A 26,119-nucleotide genomic window follows, 5' to 3' on the forward strand; every position below is an offset into this window, starting at 1 on the left:
CATCCTAGCCATTACCGCTTCATTCTGCAATGGAAAAGTGATGTTGAGTCTCCGGAGTTTTCTATTACCTTCTTTTCATCAGCTTGCTTTTAGATTCTGGCTGCGATGTCGACAAAGCCAAAACCTTTAGTCATTTTGGTTGTGGGAATGGCAGGCACCGGCAAGACAACGCTAGTGCACAGGCTGCAACACTACGCCGAGGAGAAAGGTAAAAAGACGTATTTCATAAATTTGGATCCGGCAGTTGCGGATGTTCCTTACGGCGCCAACATCGACATTCGTGACACAGTCAACTACAAGGAAGTTATAAAACAGTATCGACTGGGACCCAACGGTGCTATCATGACATCGTTGAACCTGTTTGCAACGAAGTTTCACCAAGTCATTGGCATTCTTGAAAAAAAGGAAGGTCTTGAGTGGATCGTTGTGGATACGCCTGGTCAAATCGAAGTTTTCACTTGGTCAGCATCGGGGCAAATAATCGCCGAGTCCCTGGCGGCCACGTGGCCAACAACACTTTTGTTTGTCGCTGATACAGCCCGCTGCGCAAGTACACAGACATTCATGAGCACCATGCTATATGCGAGCAGCATCATGCTGAAGCAGCAGCTCCCGCTCGTCCTTCTCTTTAATAAAACGGATGTCGTTTCTTCAGATGCCGCAGTGACTTGGATGAAGGACCCGAATGCGTTGGCGGAAGCGGTTAACAGCGGTACGGATGGGAGTTACGCAGGGAGTTTAGTCCAATCCCTCTCCCTTTTCACGCACGGCTTCTACGAAAGCATTCCTTTTGCCAGCGCATCTGCTGCGTCAGGAAAGGGCATAGAGGAATTGGAGGAGGCCCTCGTAGTTGCGAAAGAACAGTATTTAAGGGACCGCGCGCCGCGAGTCGGTGAAAGAGAAAAGTTGGCGAATGAGGACGCGATTGCCGCGGAAGGTATGATTCGCGCGTACCGCGAGGACCGGAAGAAGGATTAAACTACCCAGCTGCTAAGTCAATGCATGTGAAGTGGGGTATCGTTTAAGGTGTTTTCATACCACATCCCTCCCTTGAGTCTGTAAAGCTTATGTTCATTTTTTTTTTTTAACTCGTTTCACTGCACAATTTTCCTGCGGCACAAGGCACGCCGCCTTTTCTCTTCTTTTTTTTCTCGTTTTGTCATAGTGCCGTCTCTCTGCAGTGGGAATGAAACATTACGAAGCCCAAAAAAGGTGGGAGCTGGTGACGGGCCTTCACGTCAAAGGCAAAGTGTGTTATTTCACTGAAGGTATAGAAAATCAAGGAATCGGGGAAAAGCAACCGCTTTTTATGGGAATTGGTTGGCGGGGTCCATTCGAGGTCACCTCAACTGCGGGGCAATGCCGGGCGGCTGAAAGAGGACCGGTACATTAAATGGCGCTAGGCTTCACGTCATGTTGGTCGAGTCTAGGGTCTCGCTATCGAATTCCAACACACCACCACAACCCCACTAGGAACCAAACGCAGAAATAATGATTATTATTATTATTAAAAGTTCTTGACAAACATTTGGTCGAGAAAAAAAAAACGAACAACATTTAAACGTGTAATGCTGTCGAAGTCCCGAGTACGGTCACTACAGGTGAAAGGCGAGTTGCCTGTGATTCACATTGCACTAGCGGTCTCCACACACACACGAACACGCAGAAAAAAAAATAGAACGCTGCGCCGCCATGGGCAGAAGCCGGTGTTGTTGTAAGTTTTCTGTAAGCATGCATAATGATAGGGCGTGTGGACATTTGTATATTCCTTTTTTTTCCCCATGCTTTTGCTGCACAGATAGCGCTGTGGTGGCACAGCTCATTCAAATGGCTTTCAGGAAGGTTAGGTTGGCCACGGTACCGTTTCCCCCCTCCAATTTCGCCGCCTGTGACATTTAAGCGGGCGGATGGGGGGCCGTCAGTGCTCTTACCGTAAGTAACTGCGGGTCCTCCTCCCCTCCCTGGCCGCGTGCTCATCTCGGGTGCCTCACCAGCCCTGCTTTTCCGACAATGCGGCACCTGAGTGCATGGCGCTGGTGCATCATCCAACCATCCTTTTCCACTTCGTTCCTTTCCGCTTGGGGGCTTTGCAATGGCCGCGTTAGCTCCAAGATGAAGTTTCCTGGCGTGCTGCCATAGTCCCGTCTGTGTCCAGCAGGGCTTTCCACATTAATTCGACGTCATATATTTTTACCGAAAGGCCGCTCAGGGGCGTTGCCGTTGCTTCCTCATGTTGTTCTCTTTGCTTCGTTCCTTCTACTGTCTCCTCCGCCCTCCCTAAGACCTATTGAGCCGGTCGGTGAATAACCACGCCGCGGCAGCACTCGATCACTGCGGACTCGGTGCTATTTAAAGTGACTGATTTTGTAAACTTCCTGCCGCACCTCCCTCGATGCGCCCTGAGCCTACCCTTTTCACCCGTGGGGTCGAGCACACCGTTATCCCGTGTCAGGGATATGGCGACCGTGCTCCATTCGCGGCTCTTCTCCGCAATCGCCACTCCGTAGGTTTCCCTTCAGTCTCTCCCGTGTTGGCGACACCTCATTGATCAGGAGGAGTTTCCAATCCGCCTGAACTGTTAGTCGTGCTATGAGTCACCGTTTTCAATTTTTCCGCAAGCCCCTTTTCGGGACTCCGGTGCTCATGTCAAATCACTTCCCTTTCTTTACATAACACGCGGCCGACGAGGCTGTGGCGTCATCGTGTGTCGCTCCGCTTTGCGCCCGGTGTCAAGGAAATGCAGCCGCAGCTGAGGATTCCGGACGACACAGGAATGCCTTGCAACCCTTCCCTGAGGTGCCATGGGCTTGTGGTCGTATGTTGTTTTGAGAGATCGCCTGCTTTCGCTCGGCCAATTTTCCAGCTTCATTCCGCACCACTGATACGACCGCCTTGCAAATGGTCATCTTGGTGGTGTTAAACAGCTTCCGGACTTCGTTCTGCCTTTTCCCGCTCACCGAACCTCGGGAGCGCCCGTGCGCCACATTGAATTACACAAGCCCGAGTACTGACGGGCGGATGCGGCACTGTCCGTGACAGTCATGTTTACAAGGAGGTTTTGGGCGCCTTTTTGCCCTGTGCCAGCACTGGTGCCCGCACGCGCTTTTCGGCCACATCGTTTGCTGCTGAGTTTCATCCTGACGATAAAAAATGTTTCGGAGCATATGACCGTGCCTCGGATTCTGGCAGTGCTCCTATTCCGGGGCGGCCGCATTGTGGTTAGTTCGTTGGGAATTATGACGGGCCGGCTGCTCACCACTTCTTCCCCTCGACCGCCTCACCGTGTGCACCGGTTTCGGCGCTTATTAGGGGCGATCGCTCTTCGGTATCGCCCAAAATGTTTCGTGGTGCGGGCACGGAATGATTCAGAGATAGTTTTTCCTGCCCTGCTGAACTTCCCCTTCTTCGGTGCAGGCTTATAGTTACCGCGGTTGCCTCTGCGCGTGCTTGGCCCTAATCCGGCTTCGAATGTAGCGTGTGCCTCTTTGTGCTTCTGCTTTATGTCTCCCACCAAAATATCAACTTTTATATGTTAGGTGTGTTTTTGTGCAGTTGTTTCTTCCACTGCAATCTCATCTGCTATTGCACTGTCTTTCCAAACAACGTGGTGGGAGAAATAAGCCGCATAGAAATCACCGCATTCTTTTTACTGATTGTGAAAATCACCCTTCCATACGCGGCTCGGGATTTCATCCTCCACGCGACTGTCTTTCATTGTTTCCAGTACCGTATTTAGCACCTTTTCAATTGGCACTGCTTCTGCACGATGGTTGCATGCCCATATTCAGGTGTCCCTTTAATTCTGTATTTTTCCGTGTTGCCGAAGATTATCATTTCTGCAGTGGACTAACTGCCTAAACTCACCAGTTCATCTGTTGAAACTTTTCAGTCCTTGTTGTATATCCCTATTTTTTGCGGCGTATGAGCCCTCCTCCATCCGTCTGTTGCGTTTGCTTTTATACCCACCCATGGAGGGCAATTTTGTGCACACTCTGGGACCAGCGTCCAAGGAGCTTTAAGTGTGGAGTACACCTTGATTTTTGGTGTCGGAGCACCATCCCTCCACTGAATTCAGCCATTCAAGTATTGGATTGTTTCGCGGACATCACCGGCTTACTATGCTTGAAAAGCGCCCTCTTTTAGCGTTTGACATGGGGCGGTATTCCGTCGTCCTCTTGTTTGCCGGTTTTCAAACAAATATCAGTCGTGTTCTTTTGAGCATGTCTTGTTTGTTCGAGTCCGAGGAAACCACAGCAATGATTTGCACTGAATCAGCTTGCGCGCTTTCCGTCTTCCTCCCTTTCAGGTAGAGACATGAGAATCGCCTAAGAGCGACGCCGTAGTTTATCTTTTAGTGGACGATTCCGTAGTGGAAGGCTGTAAACGCTTTCTTCCGTGGAGCACCGTTCAGCTAACACTACGGCATTGAGCCTCTCTAAACTTGTTCTTTCTGATTTTGTCGTTTGGTGAGCATGCTTTTCAATCCTTCTTTCAATGGGTGCAGTGTGGCCCGCGGGCTTTTGGGTCTTGGCATCGTTGGCCATTTTTCCTCGTCAACATGAGGCCTTGTGGGTTCCAGATGCCTAATCCAAGTGCTGTGTGCCCCGTCTTTTCCTCCAGCGCTTGCGTATAGCATCTTAGCGGCTGTCGCGCAAACACTCTTTCTCCGCTGCGGCGCACCTCCCAGTTTGTTTTCGTCCGAATCCGTCGCTTTGAGGATCGGATTCCTGGTAAATAAACTATCGTTGGGTCCTGGGGTCTTATTCAGTTCCGTGCTCAACGTTTCCATCGCTCTAAGAAATAGGATGCAGCCTAACGCCGACACCCGAAGAAACCCACGCGTCAATCCCGCGTTCGTCGAACTCTATAGTCGTTGTCATGATCTTTCTTGTTCAGTGAGGCGGGGAGTTGCTTATCCACCATGTTGGATGTGATATCTACTTTGAACCACCCCATCACTCGAGCAACGTAGCTGCGACCCCACTCAATTAAGCCCCATCAAAGAGTTTATAAACACTGCTGCAATTAAGGAACTGTTTTCCTTCGATCCGATAGCACTCAGAAATTCTAAAACAGAATTAGCGCTGCATATTCATCGTTGGAAACCTGACTATTGTAGCTGAAGCGGCTCTCAGAGGCAGTTTTTTTTTCACTCTACCAAGTGCCACTCTTCGGATGACACCGACCGCGGTGCCGTCTGGCGCCAGCGGTTGGGATGATTCAACGCCTTTAGCTGATTTGTTCTGCTTAAAGAATGGTACTATGGTCCCTCTTGGCTGCTCAGGGAATTTGTTCAACCTTTGGAAGCGGCTGTTAAACTAAGGTAAGAACCACCTTTAACGCTCCCCGGTATGAATTCCGTTGCATCCAGTCGCCGTCCACACTATATAATTTCCCCGTTACTTTCGATTCGCCACGAAGACGCCATGAATACACAACTGCGCGACTTTAAGGGCATTAGTGGAACGATTCGTATACTTGTCTGCCAAAGCCCGCAGCCGCCGCCCTTTCGTCGGTGGGTGACTGGTCATTACACTGGAATGGGGGCGGATGGCGGTCACAACGCAAATACTGATTTTAGCAGCGCTCAGGTGTTCTTCAGGGTGGATTGTTTCGAGGCGTCCTGCCTCCCTGTCCCTAGAGCTGTTTCGGTTAGCGGACTCTTTCTTATTTCGGTGAAGATAGTTCTCTTGGTCGACTTCCTATACTGGTTCATTCTGCTTTCAGGGGTTATTAGTTCTGCTGCTCTATCGAAGGTCGTTCGGCAGCGGTTGCCGTTAGAGTTTCCCCCTGGCGATGCCGGCCACCTCAACGTGGTGCCAGGGTCCAGTACCCCGTATCATCGGGGGAAGCCAAGAGCCAGCAGCGTTCCTTTCATGGGGAACACTGCTGTGCTCCGGCTACGGCATCATACAGCACAGGGATCAGCAGCGTCTTGCTGGGACACCGTTTTTCATTTGTCGGTCCCTGGGCACGTGCCAGCGTGCCATCAGCAGTATCATCCGCACTAAGATGCTGCTGTCCGGTGATGTGGAACTCCAAAAAAGGATTGCTAATTGACATCTTTGGGAGAGTCCAGGGTGGGAGGCTTCTCGCTCCATCTGCTGTATTCCGTTCATATGCGGAAATACAACAAAAAATTATAGAGGGTGTGTCAGGATGAATGAAAAAGGGAGACTCTGCCACAGTCGCCAGACCGATAGCATTTCAGGGCTCTACGGTGATGGCTGATGGCCGCGCCAGTGGGGGGAAACTCTCATGAAGGCACGAAGAAAATTTCAAAAAAAAAATATTAGAGTTTCCCGACTCTTTCAAATTTACCTCATCGCAATGCTTAAGACATGCGTCCTCTGTGGGAAGATATTTTAATCTAGCTACTCTTTGCCAGACCGGGGTTTCTTCATTAGCAATTGCTAAGACCAGTTCCATTTGCCAATCCACTATGAGCTCACCGCCCCTCTGAAGCACAGGACTCTCAGCGGCACGGCGATGGCCCCGTTTCCACTTCGGTGCCTGGTGGGTTTTGATTCCCGCTCGGTTGCTCCTGCTTCTCACTGATTACGTTAAGACTCTTGGGGGAAACGCACGGAGGTCACAGCGAGACGTCGGTTGTTTGAAAACACCGGCGCAACGATTGCGCTTTCTAAAAGTCCTGTTGTCTGCGGACTCCTGAAAACAGTTAATCTATCTCGAGGGAGTGCTGAAAATCCTCCGCCTTCTGTTTTGGGGCGGGCCGCCCCAGTGCGTTGGTAGTGAATGAGACTGTGTGCCGTACCCTCCCCAGCTTTCATGGACGCCTCCTGCGCCGGATCGGAACCCGCCGCGCCCACGTGGGCCGCTGTCGGCAAGGGCGGCTGTTCTCCATCTAACGGTGCTTTCGCGTTCCATTGACTTCGCCGGAGGATGGGGTATTGTGGTTCATGGGAATCCCAGCCACGAAGGGAAGGGGGCTCGAGAAACAGGGAGCGGCGGAGCTGTGTGTTTGCAGTTCCGGGGGCGGTTGCTTAAAGGGTGGGTCTTTCCTCCACGTTATCCCTTTCCAAAAAGCCGCTGCCTGGCCGCCGCGGAGGTTACCGGTTCAGGGTCAGCGAGAGGTTGGCTTTCGGCTTCGTTTTCACTAGCCGGCTGCCGGTGCCAGTTCATCGGATGGGTTGCAGCCTCACGTGAAAGGACGTTCTCTCGCGTGCGGGAAATCGTCGTGCGAAAAGGTCGGGGGAATGAACCTTGCCAGTGGTATGCCCTCTACCGCTGCCGTCCTTGTGGTCTTGCAATGCTTTGACCTGTGGGCACGGTTGTTTTCGTTTGGTTATTGATGACATATGCCCACTTTCATCAATCCGCTTCGAGGTGTGTATGGTTCGCGCGTGGAACGGCTTTGGCTTCTACATTTTTTAAAAAAGTTTGACACTGTCTTCTCAAGTTACTTGGATTTCGTATTTGGGAAAGACGCTGGTGATATATTGTGGTTGTTGTTATACTGGTTGGAGATCTAATGCTCAAAGTAACTATTAATTATTACAACTCGATAAAAAAAGATGTCCCGAGGGTGCTAAAGGATATGTATAAATGATGAAGCTTTCAAACGATTTCCCTCTGACTTTGTTCGGCCGGTTGTTCAGGCGTTTTGTAAGATTTTCATTGTTGCGAACAACTATGCTTGCTTTCCTATTGGTCTATGAGATGTGAAGCTATGGGGATACCTTTGCTTGGGATTAATAAAAAAGACTACTATTCCGTCGCAAGATTCTATTTTTTCCCCCCTCTCTTTTGCGTGTATTTTAGCCCGGTAGGTTGTTTTTCTCGTGGTCATATATGATTTTATCTCAGGGTGGTGTCGCAACCGATTTTGCTTAAATCATATGGTTCATATTTCTTAGTGAAATATTTCTTTTGTTTATTACAGGAATACAGGCCAGTCCGTGGCATGTAGCGCATGCACTGATGAGGTCGCCGTTGTTCCGCCTCCGTGATATTGTGGAGGTAAGAGTTTCCCAAAATGTCTTCGAACCCTCAATGTAGTTAATGAATATTTGGGAACGGTGCGTTGTTGCTCCTTAGGGTGGATAAGGGCCACCTGGCGAATGCTTAGCGGTTTATCTTAAGGGCCTGAGGTTGGGGATGGGGACACACATCTAATTTGTAAGTGTTTTACACACTTTTCTGATTTTGCTTTTGAGGGAAAATTGTTTGCGTCCCTCAGTGGGCAAAAAGGCGCTTAAACTCATTAGGCCACCATATTTTAAATATTGTGATCAATGATGTTAAATATAGGTAAACTACTGTGCCCTCGCTTGACTCAAGGAGTTCAACCAACGATGATTCCACTGCCAATGACAAATGCATGTTCGAAACAAGAGGGGATGCGGTCGTTTTTCCGCGGGCGGCGTGCAAAAAAAAAAAAAGGACGGCGAAGTGCAGTAACAACAAAACACTTTATAAAAATAATGCCACTCTCAGCGACACGTGCTGCTAATAGAGATGGTGCTACCCCTTGGATAATTATCCGTTAGCATGGCCACTGTGCCCACTTGTTGTCATGACTCTGTTGGGCTGTCATCTTAACTGTTTGCCTTACCGATAGGTGCCCGTGAGGCATATCCGTAACAAGCAGTTGCTTATTCCTTTTCGTCTGGGTTACTTTCCAACAAACAAAATTTGGTTGTACAATGCGCATCGTGAGGCTTCAGCAGAGGAACGACATCATTTCCTATTGAGGATTGTATGCTTGTACATAAAATATGTGAGTGCGTTTGATTTTTTTAAACCTTTAAGGACAAATTAGTAGCATCCGTAGCAAAGGAGTGAATGTACAAGTGTCGGTGTGAATATAATTTCTCGTTATTCACATCGTTTTTTTGGGATGACTAAACCGCTGCGTGTATTGGCGTATCGGGTTATGCTGATATAGTTTTGATGTAATGCGGTCTAGTTTGTTGGACACATGTTATTGTGTTGGACTCGAATTTGGTGGTTTACTGTTTCGGTTCTTTGAATATTTTCATTGTGGTCCGTACAAAAGTTTTGGTCAGTTATATGTGAAGGGGTGTTTAAAAATATTTTCTCTTCGTTACTTTTTTGTTTTATTTACAACTGCTATAATCCTATTTCCCCATTTTACCTCTTGATAGAGGTATTTTCAAAGCAATTATTAACGGCGAATACACGACATCACCATCGATTGTTGACGAGCGAGTGTTTACACTTGGGGTATACTACTAAGTGAGGCCGAGTTTGATTATTTCCCCATGTGCTGTGACGTTTCTATTGTGTTAGTTTTTACACTGGTCATATACTTAAATATTATACATAAATATATATATATATATTAAATTTTGAACCTGCGTCGCATCTTCTTCAGGAAAAAATTTTCTTACTCCCAATTCTGATAGTTATTTGCAATAATCGACCAGGCGTTTGTTGTGGAGACTGTTCTTTGGTCCTTGTTAATGGATCTGTGGTCAGGTGTGCGCGTGCATGCTATCTAAAATTTGATGTTTGCATGAATCTTGGGGGTCATATATTGACGAAGATAAAGATTCTGTTCATGGAATTGAGGTACGTAATTTTTGTGCTTTTCCGATCCGGTTATTACCAAATGACAGAAACACTGTTGTATTGCCACTTCGCGTAGGGGCGTTCAATTTCTAAATTTATATGTTTTTGTATCTGGTCCCGTGCCTAGCCAAAATTATCCGACGCTTCCGCTGATAATGTTGACCATTTCCTGTGTGGAATGGAAAGTATTCTCTTAATGCTCAGCCGTCCTAGGGCCCCACCGTACTTTTCTAAAAAAAAAAAAGAAATGATGGTGACGAGGGGTTGTAGGTTGCGTATGAGGCGAATCGGTTGAGTGCAAAGACCTGTTGTCACTTGAGGAAGACGGTTTTATGCGTGGCTTTCCTTTAAACTGTTGGGAGGTTTGAGGCAGTCGATGCGATACAGAGCCTTCTGGGTGCTTGTTTGTTGTGAATATATTTTTTAATTTGTGTTGGATTGACACGATGGGTCGCCACGGTGCCAAGTGATGTTCCTTCTACTTTTGTGTTAGGAAAATATCCTCTGTTAACTACATGTCTACCGTTGACTTTATTAATGGTGTGATGCCTAGCGTCGTCCTAATTGTTCTCTGTGGGTGATGGTTGGAAGAGGGTAAATATGTACGCATAGTTTCGTCGTTGAATTTGTTTTCCACTGTACGTGACAACAAGTGTACTGTTTTCTCTGATGCAAGGTGAGCAAACTCGGCTGTGCTTTTTATATGTTTTAGCTTCTTCAACATATACATATATTTAAGGTAAGTACACCTGGAAGAACGTACAATACTTTGCGTATTTTCTTTTTTAATGACTATTCCGATCTTGACATACAACTTGTTTGTCTTTACTTGCTACGTTGTTGCGGCGGAACCATCGGGAATGTGGCATATTCTTTTTTACACCCTTTGTTTAGCTAAAAGTGTTGTGTCGTTATCCTATGTCTTGTTCTTTTGCCTTCTCTACCTGTTCACGCAGTTTATTAGACGGAAAGGAAAGAGAAGGATCACACATATTTGTTGGGCACCGCAAGAATAGGAGCATACGCTGAAGAGAAAAGTAAGATGTCCACGATCGAACGGGATACTCTCCCAAGCGATCCAACACCGCACCACTACAAAGTCAGTATTGTTCCTGACTTCGAAACGTTCAAGTTCACCGGTCATGTTGACATAAAGATAACCGCCGAAAAACCTCAACAGAAAATCACTCTCAACTATAGTGATTTAACGTTTGTGAAAGTAAGGGTTACGCCAGGGGGGAGTGCATCGGAAACAGAGGAACTTCCCGCGGAATCCATAAGCCTCGACAAAACCGGGATGAAGGCAACGTTTTCTTTGCACAAGGCATTTCAAGGAGAGGCAACACTCTCGATTGATTACACGGGAATCATAAATGACAAACTGGCAGGATTTTACAGGAGCAAATACACTGTTAACGGAAAGGAGTCGTATATGGGGACAACACAGTTTGAAGCTGTTGACGCACGCCAGGCAATCCCCTGCTGGGATGAGCCTGCAGTGAAAGCTGTGTTTGAAATAATTATAACTGCTCCTTCGCACCTAATGGTGCTATCCAACACTCCATCTTACAAGAAGGAGGTGGTTGATGATAAGACACGTTGGTTCTTTGAGCCCACGCCCAAAATGTCGACTTATCTTCTCGCGTGGACGATAGGTGTGTTCGAGTGTATTGAGAAGCGCATCCAGAAGGTACACAAAGGAGCAGGTGGTCAAACTGAAGAGACCATTATACGCGTGTTTACTCCTGAAGGTAAAAAGTCAAAAGCTTCTTTTGCTCTGGATGTGGCTTCTAAAGTGTTGCCATTGTATGAAGAGTTCTTCGGATCAAATTACGTGCTTCCAAAAGTTGACCTTTTGGCAATTCCTGACTTTGCCGCCGGGGCAATGGAAAATTGGGGGCTTATAACATATCGTGAAACAGCCCTACTATGTGATGCCGAATCAAGTGCGGCTCAGAGGTACTATGTCGCTCTAGTGGTTGCCCATGAACTGGCCCACCAGTGGTTTGGAAACCTCGTGACCATGCAATGGTGGAAGGAGCTCTGGCTTAACGAATCGTTTGCCACGTACATGGAGTACCGGGCGGTGGATAAGTTGTTCCCAGAGTGGCGTGTCTTCACGCAGTTCGTCCACGATGAGGTTGCTCGAGCCTTTCAACTGGATTCGATGCGTAGTTCCCATCCCGTTGAAGTGGATGTCAAATACGCTAAGGAGATCGACGACATTTTTGATGCCATTAGTTACAGCAAGGGTGGGAGCATCATTCGCATGGCAGTTAATTTCATCGGAGAGGAGGCATTCCAAAAGGGAATGTCGGAGTATTTGAAGCACTTCGCCTATGGTAATGCAACAACGAAGGATCTGTGGAATTTTCTTGGAAATGCTGCAGGCAAACCCTTGGCCCCTATACTGGAGTACTGGACGGGGCGGCAAGGTTATCCTTACCTTATTGTTACGTCGTCACCTGACAAAAAGACTTTGAACATAACTCAAAAGCGCTTTCTAGCTACAGGTGACGTCACCGCCGACGAGGATGAAACAGTGTGGAAGGTACCTTTGCTTATCTCGACTCCGGAAGACGGGGTTCAGCGTTATATTCTTGAGAAACGGGAAAACCCAATACCGGTAAAGTATAACTCGTGGATAAAGGTAAACAGTGAGCAATCGGCCTTCTGCCGTGTCCACTATCAAGGCAACGGTTTGCTCGAAGGTTTGCTTCCCGCCATTGCTTCGAAGAACCTCTCTGATATAGACCGATTTTCTATTATTTCCGACTACCACGCCTTTGCTCGTGCCGGTTACTGCAGCACCGTCGACGTGCTCAAGATTCTTTCTTCTTATGTTGACGAAGACGATTATACTGTGTGGTGCTCCGTCGTTGGCTTTGAGAAAGAGATACGGATGCTGGTGTCCAGCCAGGGTCGAAGTGCTGTTGATTCACTGAATGCTTTCTGTCGCAACTTGTACTCGAATGCCATGAAACGACTCGGCTACGCGCAGAAGCCTGGCGACGATAATCGTTTGACTCAACTGCGCAGCGTTCTCTTCGACAGACTCGTAACATCTGAGGATAAGGAGGCCGTTGCCTATGCTTGCAAGCTTTATGCGGAACGGCAAAAGGTGCCAATTCCTTCGGACTTGCGGTACACTGTGTACGCTACGCACGTTAAATTAAACGGCGAGCCCGCGTTTCAGGAGGTGAAGCAACTTGCTGAGGTTACTGTGGACGCGATGGAGCGGACTCATTACCTTCGTGCGCTTGCATCTTCCGAAGTTGATGGTGTGGTGAGTCAGCTCTTTCAATACTCTCTCTCCGAAAAAGTTCGGAGCCAGGACGTTTTGGCCATTCTTGGCGCACTGGCCAGCAACGCTGCGAGGGTTAAAGCATACGCCGAAGAACTGAAGCAGATGTGGCCAAGGTTGGGGAAGGAGCTTCCCGGACTTATACTCGGGAGGGCGCTAAAATATTTGGAAAATGGTGCTGATGCAGCGGTGGCCGATGAAATGGAACAGTTCTGGAGCCACCTTGCTGATGAAGCTAAATTCGGGATGACCCGCAGCTTCCAACAGGGTGTGGAGGGACTCCGCAACAACGCAAAATGGGCGGCGCGAGACGTGAAGACTGTGGTCGAGTTTCTTTCGGTTGCAGCGTTATAGCTTTTCTTTCGCCTTCATATACGTTATTACCATTAGAATTGGCTGTTGCTAAATTAGTGGATGCAGCTGTTGGCTAAAATTAGGTGGGAAAATGAGTAAAAAACTTTAGGGATAGAAGTGAATGTAGTAAAAGGTGGCTCAATCATGGGTAGGAAAGTAAAAACGAGTTGGATTTTGATGAAGGGGGAATATCGTCGAGGAATGGTCCATTCTTCCTCGTCGCGATGATTTCGTAGTGGGCACGTGCCACAGTGCTTCTGGCGGGAGAGTGGGTTTGTCAGGAGGTGCGGCGATAAAGGAATAGTTGTATTGGGTGTATACACGTATACTTGCACACTTGTTTCACACCAACGCTTCATCACTTTTAGGTTGTCGACATTTTTTCGCTTTAGGTAAGTATCCATATTACCTTTAGTGTTCTGCTTTACCTGTGATGCTCATCTACACCTTGCATCCACTTTTTTGTCACTTCAGTGTGTTGGTACTGTGCTGACCTATATTTGTTTTACTTTGCCTCTCTGTTTGCAAACCTGGGGCGCTGGAGCGAAGAAATAGGGCGGAGGCGTTGACCATGACACACAACAGGAGCGGGGCTGTTCGAAGGAAAGTCGTTCAACACGACTTTTATGATTCAGCTGACCAGGTTGGTGGAGTGGTGTTGCTGAACAACCCTACCAACGGCTCCTGGGAATATGATGAGTACCTTCGGCTGCTCACAACCAAAAGGTACTCTCGTATTCCTTCGTGGGAAGCACATTCCACTGCGCAGTGCTACTTTGTCTGCGCTGACGGTGTATATCCTAAACTTCAGTCATACGTCAAGGAGCGGCAGGTGAGCCATCCGCATCTTCGGTTGTTTCAATTTTTTCCTCTATGTGATGCTGTCATCGGTGATATGGACTCTTATGTCACTTCTTACGAAAAGGATGGTTGTGAAAGGCCTTCATCAACTCCAGAGGGCGGTTACGGCACTGTGGACGATATCCCTGTTGAGGTACTGGACACGATCCATCACAGGTGCCGCTCTGCGGCCGCGCTTTTTCGGGAGGTGGATGGGAGTGTGCCGGACACGCCACTGAATGGATGGAAAATGTTGCATGAAGAGCATTCCCACCCGTTACTTCGTCCGCTTTGGCTGCATATCCAGTGCCAGATTACGACGGACTTCAAAAAGGCGCTGACACTCCTGAAACGGCTGCGCAAGCGGTACCCTGACGAGAACGCTGTCGTGTTACCTCCTGTTCTGCGTTCACCTGGTGCCGCGCGTATACTGGAAACCGGTGGCGGTGTTGTGGACCAAAGAAACTGCGGGTGCGACAACGACCCGATCCAGGAGCGTGAGCTGTGCGTTGCGGCCAGCCAGGTTGAAGCATTACTTCTGCCCACCGTTGTCGCTGTCGGTGCCTTCGGTGGTCGCTTTGACCACGAGGTGGGAGCCATCTCTACGATGCTTTCTGAGAGTCATGATGCACATATAGTGCTTATAAATTTGTTTAATACGGTGTTTGCGTGTCAGGGAGGTGGGTGGACACAGATTGTGCGGCAACCCGAGTATGAAGACAAGACTTGCGGTCTTGTAAACTACGGAAGAATGACTGAGTGCGAGACGAGTGGTTTGCTCTGGAATGTTGTGAAGGGCAGGGGGAGGCCAAGTGTTACAAACGATTTCGTTTTCGACTTTGGGGCGTTTATTTCCGTCTGCAACATTGTTCGCCGCGAAGTTATAACGGTTGATTTGCGGTGCCTTTTAACGAGTGTGGGGGAGTCACCTGCGGATGCGACGACCGCTACAGGCGCTTCTGATTGCGAAGCGCAACGCGGTCGTGGCCCACCTGTAGTGTTCTCCATACTTCGGCGGCAAAAAAAGGAGGGGGGCTAGGTGCGTGTTTTCTTTGAGCTCTATTCGTCCTTGTTTTATTTATTCATCGTTTTCCTTGTGTTTGGTTACCCTGCTGTACACGAGAGTCCCACCAACATTGTACTGATATTTCCATCTTTTTTAGCGTTTCATTCTTAAACGCACCGTTTCTGGAGTGCGTATCCACGGCAATATAAGAAAACTTCACGAGTGCTAATGGGTGATCCTATCGATGATTTATTGCACCATTTTTAACGGTCATTTATTCGGGTATTCTGATCTTTTCTGTAAGTGTGTAATCTACTGCTGTCAACCGTTCTTAGGTGATAACGTCTGCGATTGTCTTACAGTATACCCATGTACATTTACTTTCAACATTCCCTTGTATATGTGTTACGTGCCTGTGTATGCGACATCCATACCATACATAAAACAGAAAGGAACCTGAAACATGGCCAAGAAGCACCTAAAGCGCCTGTATGCCCCCAAGGACTGGATGCTGAGCAAACTCACTGGTGTGTTTGCCCCTCGTCCACGTGCTGGTCCCCACAAACTACGCGAGTGCCTTTCGCTTCTGATTATTATTCGCAACCGGCTGAAGTATGCACTAAATGCCCTCGAAGCGCAGATGATCCTTCGTCAGGGACTCGTGTGTGTAGACGGCAAGCCCCGCAAGGATGGTAAGTACCCAGCCGGTTTCATGGACGTGGTGGAGATTCCCAAGACGGGCGACCGCTTCCGCATCCTATATGACGTGAAAGGACGCTTTGCGCTTGTCCGCGTGAGCGAGGCTGAGTCGAGCATCAAGATGATGAAGGTTGTCAACGTATACACCGGCACGGGACGCATTCCTGTTGCTGTGACACACGACGGCCACCGGATTCGCTATCCCGACCCCCGTACGAGCCGTGGAGACACTTTGGTGTATGATGTGAAAGAAAAAAAGGTTTTGGACCTAATCAAGATTGGCAACGGCAAGGTTGTGATGGTGACAGGTGGTGCCAACCGTGGTCGTATTGGAGAAATTGTGTCCATTGAACGTCACCCTGGCGCCTTCGACATCGCCCGCCTCAAGGATGCGTCTGGTCACGAATTCGCAACTCGTGCCACAAACATTTTTGTGATTGGCAACGACATGTCGAGTGTTCCAGTTACGTTACCTAAGCAACAGGGTTTGCGTATCAACGTGATTCAGGAGCGTGAGGAAAAACTCATAGCCGCCGAAACACGCAGAACAACTCAGGCGCACAGCAAGCGAAAGACTAAGGTGTAAGTTGGTCTCTTTCTGCTGACTTTTTTTTTACGAAGAAGCAAGGATTTTGGTTCCATTCATACTAATTTATTTTACGTTTTATAATCTATTGATTTATGTTGATCGAGACCCGTCACTATCACTAACATCAGCAAGGCAAGTGTGCACATTTGCAGTTCCCCCTTGTCGATAGTGTATAAAAGATACGCATTTCCTCCCCCGAAAACAATGTCTTCCGTTTAAAAAGTGGTTTGTTTAGCCGTCCCCAATGGCCAAGAAGCACCTAAAGCGCCTGTATGCCCCCAAGGACTGGATGCTGAGCAAACTCACTGGTGTGTTTGCCCCTCGTCCACGTGCTGGTCCCCACAAACTACGCGAGTGCCTTTCGCTTCTGATTATTATTCGCAACCGGCTGAAGTATGCACTAAATGCCCTCGAAGCGCAGATGATCCTTCGTCAGGGACTCGTGTGTGTAGACGGCAAGCCCCGCAAGGATGGTAAGTACCCAGCCGGTTTCATGGACGTGGTGGAGATTCCCAAGACGGGCGACCGCTTCCGCATCCTATATGACGTGAAAGGACGCTTTGCGCTTGTCCGCGTGAGCGAGGCTGAGTCGAGCATCAAGATGATGAAGGTTGTCAACGTATACACCGGCACGGGACGCATTCCTGTTGCTGTGACACACGACGGCCACCGGATTCGCTATCCCGACCCCCGTACGAGCCGTGGAGACACTTTGGTGTATGATGTGAAAGAAAAAAAGGTTTTGGACCTAATCAAGATTGGCAACGGCAAGGTTGTGATGGTGACAGGTGGTGCCAACCGTGGTCGTATTGGAGAAATTGTGTCCATTGAACGTCACCCTGGCGCCTTCGACATCGCCCGCCTCAAGGATGCGTCTGGTCACGAATTCGCAACTCGTGCCACAAACATTTTTGTGATTGGCAACGACATGTCGAGTGTTCCAGTTACGTTACCTAAGCAACAGGGTTTGCGTATCAACGTGATTCAGGAGCGTGAGGAAAAACTCATAGCCGCCGAAACACGCAGAACAACTCAGGCGCACAGCAAGCGAAAGACTAAGGTGTAACGGCTAAATTCACATACAGTTACTTTCATTCTTTACACACCACCTTGATCAACTGCACATATTAAATACTTGCCTGTAAAATGAGCAGTATCATCCCCACTTAAGGAAACTGTAAGCTTAGTCACTTCCCTCCTTTCTCTTTCTTTTTGTACGAAGGTTAAAGCCACAAGACTCTCTTACTGAACTCAGGCAAGTGAACAACACCGCACTAAACCAGAATCGCATAAGTTACATCCACTATCCATCCACTCGGGTTTAACTGAATTGCATCGCTGGATACCTTTCGTGTGCAATGGCTCTTGGATTTTCCTCTGCGGGGGAAGTGTACATGTACGCAACATGCATCCTTCTTGGAGTGTCCCTTCTAATGCCCCTTAACGCTCTCGTTTCCGCACCGCGCTTTATGGTGGACTACTACAAGTACGTATCTGGTAAAGAGGATGCCGAACCGAACCTTCCCTTTTTCTGGAAGAATATTTTCACGTTCTACAATGTTGTATCGCTTGCGTCGCAGGTGATTGCTGGACCGACCGTTCTAACTCGTGCAGCCCGTCGACTTTCATTATCTGTGCGCTTTGCCCTTTCCATCACGTTGATGATGTCGGAGGTATTTGTAGTTCTCATGATGCCTGTGATCAAGGTACCTCAAACAGTTGCCATTGTTCTTCTCTGCCTTGTGACAATATTTGCAGGTATTGGGAAATCATACCATGAGGCGACGTGCTACGTTCTGGTGGCGTCGATGCCATCTAAGTTCATGTCTGCTGTTATGTTTGGAGTGTCACTATGCGGTGTAATAACGTCCACATTACAGTGCATCATCAAGGCATCAATGGAAGATACCTATGAGTCCGTGCTGACGCAGTCATACATTTATTTTTCACTTGGTCTACTGATAATGGCGGGTACACTTGCGATGGCTCTCTGTCTACGATATAATTCCTACGCGCAGGAGCACGTTGCTGAGTACCGTATGCTCAAACTACAAGAACAAGGAGTAGATGCTGAGTCTCAAAATGATGAGAATGAACCCGTGGCTGAAGGTAAAGGTGAAGGTGAAGGTAAGAGTGAGGGTGCCATGACGACAGCAGAGCAACTGACGGCAACTGCTGTTATGCCCGTAGCGAGGATAATCCGTATGATGTTAGTGACAGTCTTCTGCGGCTTCTTCCTCACCTTATTTATCTTCCCCAGTCTTATTATTCCCATCGATCGTGACCACAATTGGTTTGCGACAATTGCCATTCTGCTATACAACTGTGGGGATGCTATTGGACGTTTCTCCACCTCGTTCAAGTGCGTTTGGCCGCCCCGCCGTGCTCTGCTGTACGCCACCTTCGCCCGCTTCATTTTTGTTCTGCCCTTCATGTTATGCATTTACCAATACATCCCTGGCCATGTCGGTCCGTATATCTTCTCGTTTCTCCTTGGCCTGACCAACTGTGTGGGTGCCATGTCGATGGTGTATGGCCCAATAACCCCTGGTCTTGAGACTGCGGGTCAGAAATTGATGGCTGGACAGTTGATGGGGATTTCGCTGCTTTCTGGAATTGCCGCTGCATCTGTTCTTGCGATGATTGTGGTTGTCTTCCTACCATGAGTACGCTTAATGGAGGAGCCGCCTCTCACTAACACCACTTTGTTAGTACGTGACGTGTTTTAAGTGATGGAGCATCGTTGATGTTTTATCAAAGATACTATCTTAACTTGTATATATATATATATATATATATGTATTAGTTTATATCTTTTTTACATTAACAAGATTATTTTATTTTAATTATTTATTTTTTTTTGATTTTCCTTTAACTGAAGGCATGTGCGGGTAAGGCAGCATAAACTATTTTGGACTGCCTCAGTACGCTAGCCCCTTTATAACATACGTTTTTGTTTATTTTTTTTGTCTTAGGACTGCTTCCCCGCTACTGGGTATGTTGAGGGAAAAAACGTCAGACACTTTCTCTCGGCACCTGGTGCGGTATGTCCGGCATTTACTTCCCTTCCTTTTTTTTTTATGATGCACATTACGTTGCCTGCTGAAGATATTGTTTGGAGCAATGTGCCTGTGGTGTTTGGGTGTACTGAAATTTGTGGTGAGACGGTGCGACTCTTGTGTGGTTAAGTAAAGGAATGTGAACTGATTGTACGATATGCCACTGGTGTCGCTACCATTCACTGTCAACGAGCTTCAACCATTATTAGTGGTGTGATTTTAGTGGATATAAATAAGAAATAAATTTCTAGTGTGTGTTTTCTCCCGTTTCCTCCTTCTTTCATGTAGGCCAACTTTAGTGCGTATGTACGGAGGGATAATATTAGTGTTTAGTAATTTCTGCGTAAATACCTGCGGTTTCCTTGTTTGCAGCAACACGTTACCTTTCAACTATAGACCTCCGTTGCGTGCTACAATCGTTATTTGTGTATTATAATTATCTATTTTTTAAAAATTATATATATATATGTTTGTTTGTTGTATAACTTCGGGGAAGCGCTGTTTTGTAAGGCCGTGTTAGGAAATCTGTATTACTGGTAACAGTAGTAATAAATGGGAGATCGTCTAATTTGTGTGCGTCACGGGGTTTAATGATTATTGTGATGTGCGGTTGTATTGCTGTTATTTTCTGCATCTGATATGCTTTAGGTTTAAGTACTCAATACCTTCTCCATCCATATAGATATTGTTTCCTTCTCTTTCTCTTTCTCCTTTTCTTTCCTTTCTTATATCTTATTCCTACTGCCCCATTGCGGTAGTGATAGCGTCAAGTTTATGTATGTTGTTGTAGTTGTACTTGCCGCGCTGCTTCGAAGCTGTTGGCTCACCAATGGTTTTACTGGATATGGTGTTCCGAAGTTTTTGGAGGACCTATTGCATATGTCCATGTTGCTGTACCGTTGTGTTTGCCTTTCGATGAACTCCCGTGGATTTGCGTGCTCGTGTTTTTGCTTTTTGCTTCTGTTATGTGGTAATGGCGGATGTGTATACGATGGCGATATTCACATATATGTGATAAGGATGGTGCAGAACCGCAACCACTAAATACTTGCCTGTAAAATGAGCAGTATCATCCCCACTTAAGGAAACTGTAAGCTTAGTCACTTCCCTCCTTTCTCTTTCTTTTTGTACGAAGGTTAAAGCCACAAGACTCTCTTACTGAACTCAGGCAAGTGAACAACACCGCACTAAACCAGAATCGCATAAGTTACATCCACTATCCATCCACTCGGGTTTAACTGAATTGCATCGCTGGATACCTTTTGTGTGCAATGGCTCTTGGATTTTCCTCTGCGGGGGAAGTGTACATGTACGCAACATGCATCCTTCTTGGAGTGTCCCTTCTAATGCCCCTTAACGCTCTCGTTTCCGCACCGCGCTTTATGGTGGACTACTACAAGTACGTATCTGGTAAAGAGGATGCCGAACCGAACCTTCCCTTTTTCTGGAAAAATATTTTCACGTTCTACAATGTTGTATCGCTTGCGTCGCAGGTGATTGCTGGACCGACCGTTCTAACTCGTGCAGCCCGTCGACTTTCATTATCTGTGCGCTTTGCCCTTTCCATCACGTTGATGATGTCGGAGGTATTTGTAGTTCTCATGATGCCTGTGATCAAGGTACCTCAAACAGTTGCCATTGTTCTTCTCTGCCTTGTGACAATATTTGCAGGTATTGGGAAATCATACCATGAGGCGACGTGCTACGTTCTGGTGGCGTCGATGCCATCTAAGTTCATGTCTGCTGTTATGTTTGGAGTGTCACTATGCGGTGTAATAACGTCCACATTACAGTGCATCATCAAGGCATCAATGGAAGATACCTATGAGTCCGTGCTGACGCAGTCATACATTTATTTTTCACTTGGTCTACTGATAATGGCGGGTACACTTGCGATGGCTCTCTGTCTACGATATAATTCCTACGCGCAGGAGCACGTTGCTGAGTACCGTATGCTCAAACTACAAGAACAAGGAGTAGATGCTGAGTCTCAAAATGATGAGAATGAACCCGTGGCTGAAGGTAAAGGTGAAGGTGAAGGTAAGAGTGAGGGTGCCATGACGACAGCAGAGCAACTGACGGCAACTGCTGTTATGCCCGTAGCGAGGATAATCCGTATGATGTTAGTGACAGTCTTCTGCGGCTTCTTCCTCACCTTATTTATCTTCCCCAGTCTTATTATTCCCATCGATCGTGACCACAATTGGTTTGCGACAATTGCCATTCTGCTATACAACTGTGGGGATGCTATTGGACGTTTCTCCACCTCGTTCAAGTGCGTTTGGCCGCCCCGCCGTGCTCTGCTGTACGCCACCTTCGCCCGCTTCATTTTTGTTCTGCCCTTCATGTTATGCATTTACCAATACATCCCTGGCCATGTCGGTCCGTATATCTTCTCGTTTCTCCTTGGCCTGACCAACTGTGTGGGTGCCATGTCGATGGTGTATGGCCCAATAACCCCTGGTCTTGAGACTGCGGGTCAGAAATTGATGGCTGGACAGTTGATGGGGATTTCGCTGCTTTCTGGAATTGCCGCTGCATCTGTGCTTGCGATGATTGTGGTTGTCTTCCTACCATGAGTACGCTTAATGGAGGAGCCGCCTCTCACTAACACCACTTTGTTAGTACGTGACGTGTTTTAAGTGATGGAGCATCGTTGATGTTTTATCAAAGATACTATCTTAACTTGTATATATATATATAAATATATATATATGTATTAGTTTATATCTTTTTTACATTAACAAGATTATTTTATTTTAATTAATTTTTTTTTTGATTTTCCTTTAACTGAAGGCATGTGCGGGTAAGGCAGCATAAACTATTTTGGACTGCCTCAGTACGCTAGCCCCTTTATAACATACGTTTTTGTTTATTTTTTTGTCTTAGGACTGCTTCCCCGCTACTGGGTATGTTGAGGGAAAAAACGTCAGACACTTTCTCTCGGTACCTGGTGCGGTGTGTCCGGCATTTACTTCCCTTCCTTCCTTTTTTTATGATGCACATTACGTTGCCTGCTGAAGATATTGTTTGGAGCAATGTGCCTGTGGTGTTTGGGTGTACTGAAATTTGTGGTGAGACGGTGCGACTCTTGTGTGGTTAAGTAAAGGAATGTGAACTGATTGTACGATATGCCACTGGTGTCGCTACCATTCACTGTCAACGAGCTTCAACCATTATTAGTGGTGTGATTTTAGTGGATATAAATAAGAAATAAATTTCTAGTGTGTGTTTTCTCCCGTTTCCTCCTTCTTTCATGTAGGCCAACTTTAGTGCGTATGTACGGAGGGATAATATTAGTGTTTAGTAATTTCTGCGTAAATACCTGCGGTTTCCTTGTTTGCAGCAACACGTTACCTTTCAACTATAGACCTCCGTTGCGTGCTACAATCGTTATTTGTGTATTATAATTATCTATTTTTTAAAAATTATATATATATATGTTTGTTTGTTGTATAACTTCGGGGAAGCGCTGTTTTGTAAGGCCGTGTTAGGAAATCTGTATTACTGGTAACAGTAGTAATAAATGGGAGATCGTCTAATTTGTGTGCGTCACGGGGTTTAATGATTATTGTGATGTGCGGTTGTATTGCTGTTATTTTCTGCATCTGATATGCTTTAGGTTTAAGTACTCAATACCTTCTCCATCCATATAGATATTGTTTCCTTCTCTTTCTCTTTCTCCTTTTCTTTCCTTTCTTATATCTTATTCCTACTGCCCCATTGCGGTAGTGATAGCGTCAAGTTTATGTATGTTGTTGTAGTTGTACTTGCCGCGCTGCTTCGAAGCTGTTGGCTCACCAATGGTTTTACTGGATATGGTGTTCCGAAGTTTTTGGAGGACCTATTGCATATGTCCATGTTGCTGTACCGTTGTGTTTGCCTTTCGATGAACTCCCGTGGATTTGCGTGCTCGTGTTTTTGCTTTTTGCTTCTGTTATGTGGTAATGGCGGATGTGTATACGATGGCGATATTCACATATATGTGATAAGGATGGTGCAGAACCGCAACCACTAAATACTTGCCTGTAAAATGAGCAGTATCATCCCCACTTAAGGAAACTGTAAGCTTAGTCACTTCCCTCCTTTCTCTTTCTTTTTGTACGAAGGTTAAAGCCACAAGACTCTCTTACTGAACTCAGGCAAGTGAACAACACCGCACTAAACCAGAATCGCATAAGTTACATCCACTATCCATCCACTCGGGTTTAACTGAATTGCATCGCTGGATACCTTTTGTGTGCAATGGCTCTTGGATTTTCCTCTGCGGGGGAAGTGTACATGTACGCAACATGCATCCTTCTTGGAGTGTCCCTTCTAATGCCCCTTAACGCTCTCGTTTCCGCGCCGCGCTTTATGGTGGACTACTACAAGTACGTATCTGGTAAAGAGGATGCCGAACCGAACCTTCCCTTTTTCTGGAAGAATATTTTCACGTTCTACAATGTTGTATCGCTTGCGTCGCAGGTGATTGCTGGACCGACCGTTCTAACTCGTGCAGCCCGTCGACTTTCATTATCTGTGCGCTTTGCCCTTTCCATCACGTTGATGATGTCGGAGGTATTTGTAGTTCTCATGATGCCTGTGATCAAGGTACCTCAAACAGTTGCCATTGTTCTTCTCTGCCTTGTGACAATATTTGCAGGTATTGGGAAATCATACCATGAGGCGACGTGCTACGTTCTGGTGGCGTCGATGCCATCTAAGTTCATGTCTGCTGTTATGTTTGGAGTGTCACTATGCGGTGTAATAACGTCCACACTACAGTGCATCATCAAGGCATCGATGGAAGATACCTATGAGTCCGTGCTGACGCAGTCATACATTTATTTTTCACTTGGTCTACTGATAATGGCGGGTACACTTGCGATGGCTCTCTGTCTACGATATAATTCCTACGCGCAGGAGCACGTTGCTGAGTACCGTATGCTCGAACTACAAGAACAAGGAGTAGATGCTGAGTCTCAAAATGATGAGAATGAACCCGTGGCTGAAGGTAAAGGTGAAGGTGAAGGTAAGAGTGAGGGTGCCATGACGACAGCAGAGCAACTGACGGCAACTGCTGTTATGCCCGTAGCGAGGATAATCCGTATGATGTTAGTGACAGTCTTCTGCGGCTTCTTCCTCACCTTATTTATCTTCCCCAGTCTTATTATTCCCATCGATCGTGACCACAATTGGTTTGCGACAATTGCCATTCTGCTATACAACTGTGGGGATGCTATTGGACGTTTCTCCACCTCGTTCAAGTGCGTTTGGCCGCCCCGCCGTGCTCTGCTGTACGCCACCTTCGCCCGCTTCATTTTTGTTCTGCCCTTCATGTTATGCATTTACCAATACATCCCTGGCCATGTCGGTCCGTATATCTTCTCGTTTCTCCTTGGCCTGACCAACTGTGTGGGTGCCATGTCGATGGTGTATGGCCCAATAACCCCTGGTCTTGAGACTGCGGGTCAGAAATTGATGGCTGGACAGTTGATGGGGATTTCGCTGCTTTCTGGAATTGCCGCTGCATCTGTTCTTGCGATGATTGTGGTTGTCTTCCTACCATGAGTACGCTTAATGGAGGAGCCGCCTCTCACTAACACCACTTTGTTAGTACGTGACGTGTTTTAAGTGATGGAGCATCGTTGATGTTTTATCAAAGATACTATCTTAACTTGTATATATATATATATATATGTATTAGTTTATATCTTTTTTACATTAACAAGATTATTTTATTTTAATTATTTATTTTTTTTTGATTTTCCTTTAACTGAAGGCATGTGCGGGTAAGGCAGCATAAACTATTTTGGACTGCCTCAGTACGCTAGCCCCTTTATAACATACGTTTTTGTTTATTTTTTTTGTCTTAGGACTGCTTCCCCGCTACTGGGTATGTTGAGGGAAAAAACGTCAGACACTTTCTCTCGGCACCTGGTGCGGTGTGTCCGGCATTTACTTCCCTTCCTTCCTTTTTTTATGATGCACATTACGTTGCCTGCTGAAGATATTGTTTGGAGCAATGTGCCTGTGGTGTTTGGGTGTACTGAAATTTGTGGTGAGATGGTGCGACTCTTGTGTGGTTAAGTAAAGGAATGTGAACTGATTGTACGATATGCCACTGGTGTCGCTACTATTCACCGTTAATGGCCTCGACCATTTTTTTTTTTTGACATTAATGGGGTAAATTTTTGTTTTTGTAAAAAGGCATGAAGAAAGTAATAATACTGGTATCAGTTGTAATAAACAGGGATTCACCTAACTCTCGTGTAGTTTGCGGTTATTCTGCTTGTTGTTGTACCTACTGTGCTTTAATGCAATGTGGTTGGTGGGTCCTTCATTTCTCTATCTTTCTCTGCTTCTTCTTTAATTTTTTTCTTATCTCTTATCCTTAATGTTTAACTGCGGCAGTTATTGCTCCAAGCTTGTGTATGTTGTAGCTGTACTTGGTGAGTTGTTCTTCTTTGTGTTTTACCTTTTTATTTGTTCCTTTATATTGTTTGATTTCCCATTTCCCATTTCCCATTTCTTTTCTTCTTTTCTTATTTTTTTGTTATTTTGTTTCATATTCATTAGTATTTTTGTGTAATGTTAAAGTGCTCCTTGTGCTATCTAGCAAGCAAGGTGACTGCGGGTAATGCGAAAAATCAAGCCGGCCACCCAAGGCGGAAGGCTAAACTATTTCATGTTGTTCCTGGTACTCCAGTTACTCCATTTGAGAAGCTAAA

General features: G+C 46.6%; 10 protein-coding genes across 10 annotated transcripts; 8 read left to right on the forward strand and 2 right to left on the reverse strand.

The window, feature by feature from the left end:
* Positions 1-105: 105 nt before the first annotated feature.
* Positions 106-978, forward strand: TbgDal_XI4040 (XPA-interacting protein, putative; the record flags this gene model as incomplete). The annotated part of the gene is made up of 1 exon (XM_011781248.1): positions 106-978. The coding sequence occupies one exon, from the start codon at positions 106-108 to the stop codon at positions 976-978; it is 873 nt and encodes a 290-aa protein (XP_011779550.1).
* Positions 979-1,557: 579 nt separating this feature from the next.
* Positions 1,558-1,977, reverse strand: TbgDal_XI4050 (hypothetical protein, unlikely; the record flags this gene model as incomplete). Its single annotated transcript, XM_011781249.1, has 1 exon — positions 1,558-1,977. One exon carries the CDS (start codon positions 1,975-1,977, stop codon positions 1,558-1,560), a length of 420 nt encoding a protein of 139 aa, XP_011779551.1.
* Positions 1,978-10,597: 8,620 nt separating this feature from the next.
* On the forward strand, positions 10,598-13,213 carry TbgDal_XI4060 (aminopeptidase, putative; the record flags this gene model as incomplete). The annotated part of the gene is made up of 1 exon (XM_011781250.1): positions 10,598-13,213. One exon carries the CDS (start codon positions 10,598-10,600, stop codon positions 13,211-13,213), a length of 2,616 nt encoding a protein of 871 aa, XP_011779552.1.
* Positions 13,214-13,266: 53 nt separating this feature from the next.
* On the reverse strand, positions 13,267-13,617 carry TbgDal_XI4070 (hypothetical protein, unlikely; the record flags this gene model as incomplete). Its single annotated transcript, XM_011781251.1, has 1 exon — positions 13,267-13,617. One exon carries the CDS (start codon positions 13,615-13,617, stop codon positions 13,267-13,269), a length of 351 nt encoding a protein of 116 aa, XP_011779553.1.
* Positions 13,618-13,784: 167 nt separating this feature from the next.
* On the forward strand, positions 13,785-15,092 carry TbgDal_XI4080 (hypothetical protein, conserved; the record flags this gene model as incomplete). The annotated part of the gene is made up of 1 exon (XM_011781252.1): positions 13,785-15,092. The coding sequence occupies one exon, from the start codon at positions 13,785-13,787 to the stop codon at positions 15,090-15,092; it is 1,308 nt and encodes a 435-aa protein (XP_011779554.1).
* Positions 15,093-15,522: 430 nt separating this feature from the next.
* On the forward strand, positions 15,523-16,344 carry TbgDal_XI4090 (40S ribosomal protein S4, putative; the record flags this gene model as incomplete). Its single annotated transcript, XM_011781253.1, has 1 exon — positions 15,523-16,344. One exon carries the CDS (start codon positions 15,523-15,525, stop codon positions 16,342-16,344), a length of 822 nt encoding a protein of 273 aa, XP_011779555.1.
* Positions 16,345-16,591: 247 nt separating this feature from the next.
* TbgDal_XI4100 (40S ribosomal protein S4, putative) lies at positions 16,592-17,413 on the forward strand (the record flags this gene model as incomplete). Its single annotated transcript, XM_011781254.1, has 1 exon — positions 16,592-17,413. One exon carries the CDS (start codon positions 16,592-16,594, stop codon positions 17,411-17,413), a length of 822 nt encoding a protein of 273 aa, XP_011779556.1.
* Positions 17,414-17,705: 292 nt separating this feature from the next.
* Positions 17,706-19,013, forward strand: TbgDal_XI4110 (nucleobase transporter; the record flags this gene model as incomplete). Its single annotated transcript, XM_011781255.1, has 1 exon — positions 17,706-19,013. The coding sequence occupies one exon, from the start codon at positions 17,706-17,708 to the stop codon at positions 19,011-19,013; it is 1,308 nt and encodes a 435-aa protein (XP_011779557.1).
* A 1,664-nt stretch (positions 19,014-20,677) lies between these two features.
* Positions 20,678-21,985, forward strand: TbgDal_XI4120 (nucleobase/nucleoside transporter, putative; the record flags this gene model as incomplete). The annotated part of the gene is made up of 1 exon (XM_011781256.1): positions 20,678-21,985. One exon carries the CDS (start codon positions 20,678-20,680, stop codon positions 21,983-21,985), a length of 1,308 nt encoding a protein of 435 aa, XP_011779558.1.
* Positions 21,986-23,651: 1,666 nt separating this feature from the next.
* TbgDal_XI4130 (nucleobase transporter, putative) lies at positions 23,652-24,959 on the forward strand (the record flags this gene model as incomplete). The annotated part of the gene is made up of 1 exon (XM_011781257.1): positions 23,652-24,959. One exon carries the CDS (start codon positions 23,652-23,654, stop codon positions 24,957-24,959), a length of 1,308 nt encoding a protein of 435 aa, XP_011779559.1.
* Between the last annotated feature and the right edge of the window lie 1,160 nt (positions 24,960-26,119).

The sequence above is a fragment of the Trypanosoma brucei genome, chromosome 11 (genome assembly GCF_000210295.1).
Source record: "Trypanosoma brucei gambiense DAL972 chromosome 11, complete sequence".
Classification (NCBI taxonomy): Eukaryota; Euglenozoa; class Kinetoplastea; order Trypanosomatida; family Trypanosomatidae; genus Trypanosoma; species Trypanosoma brucei.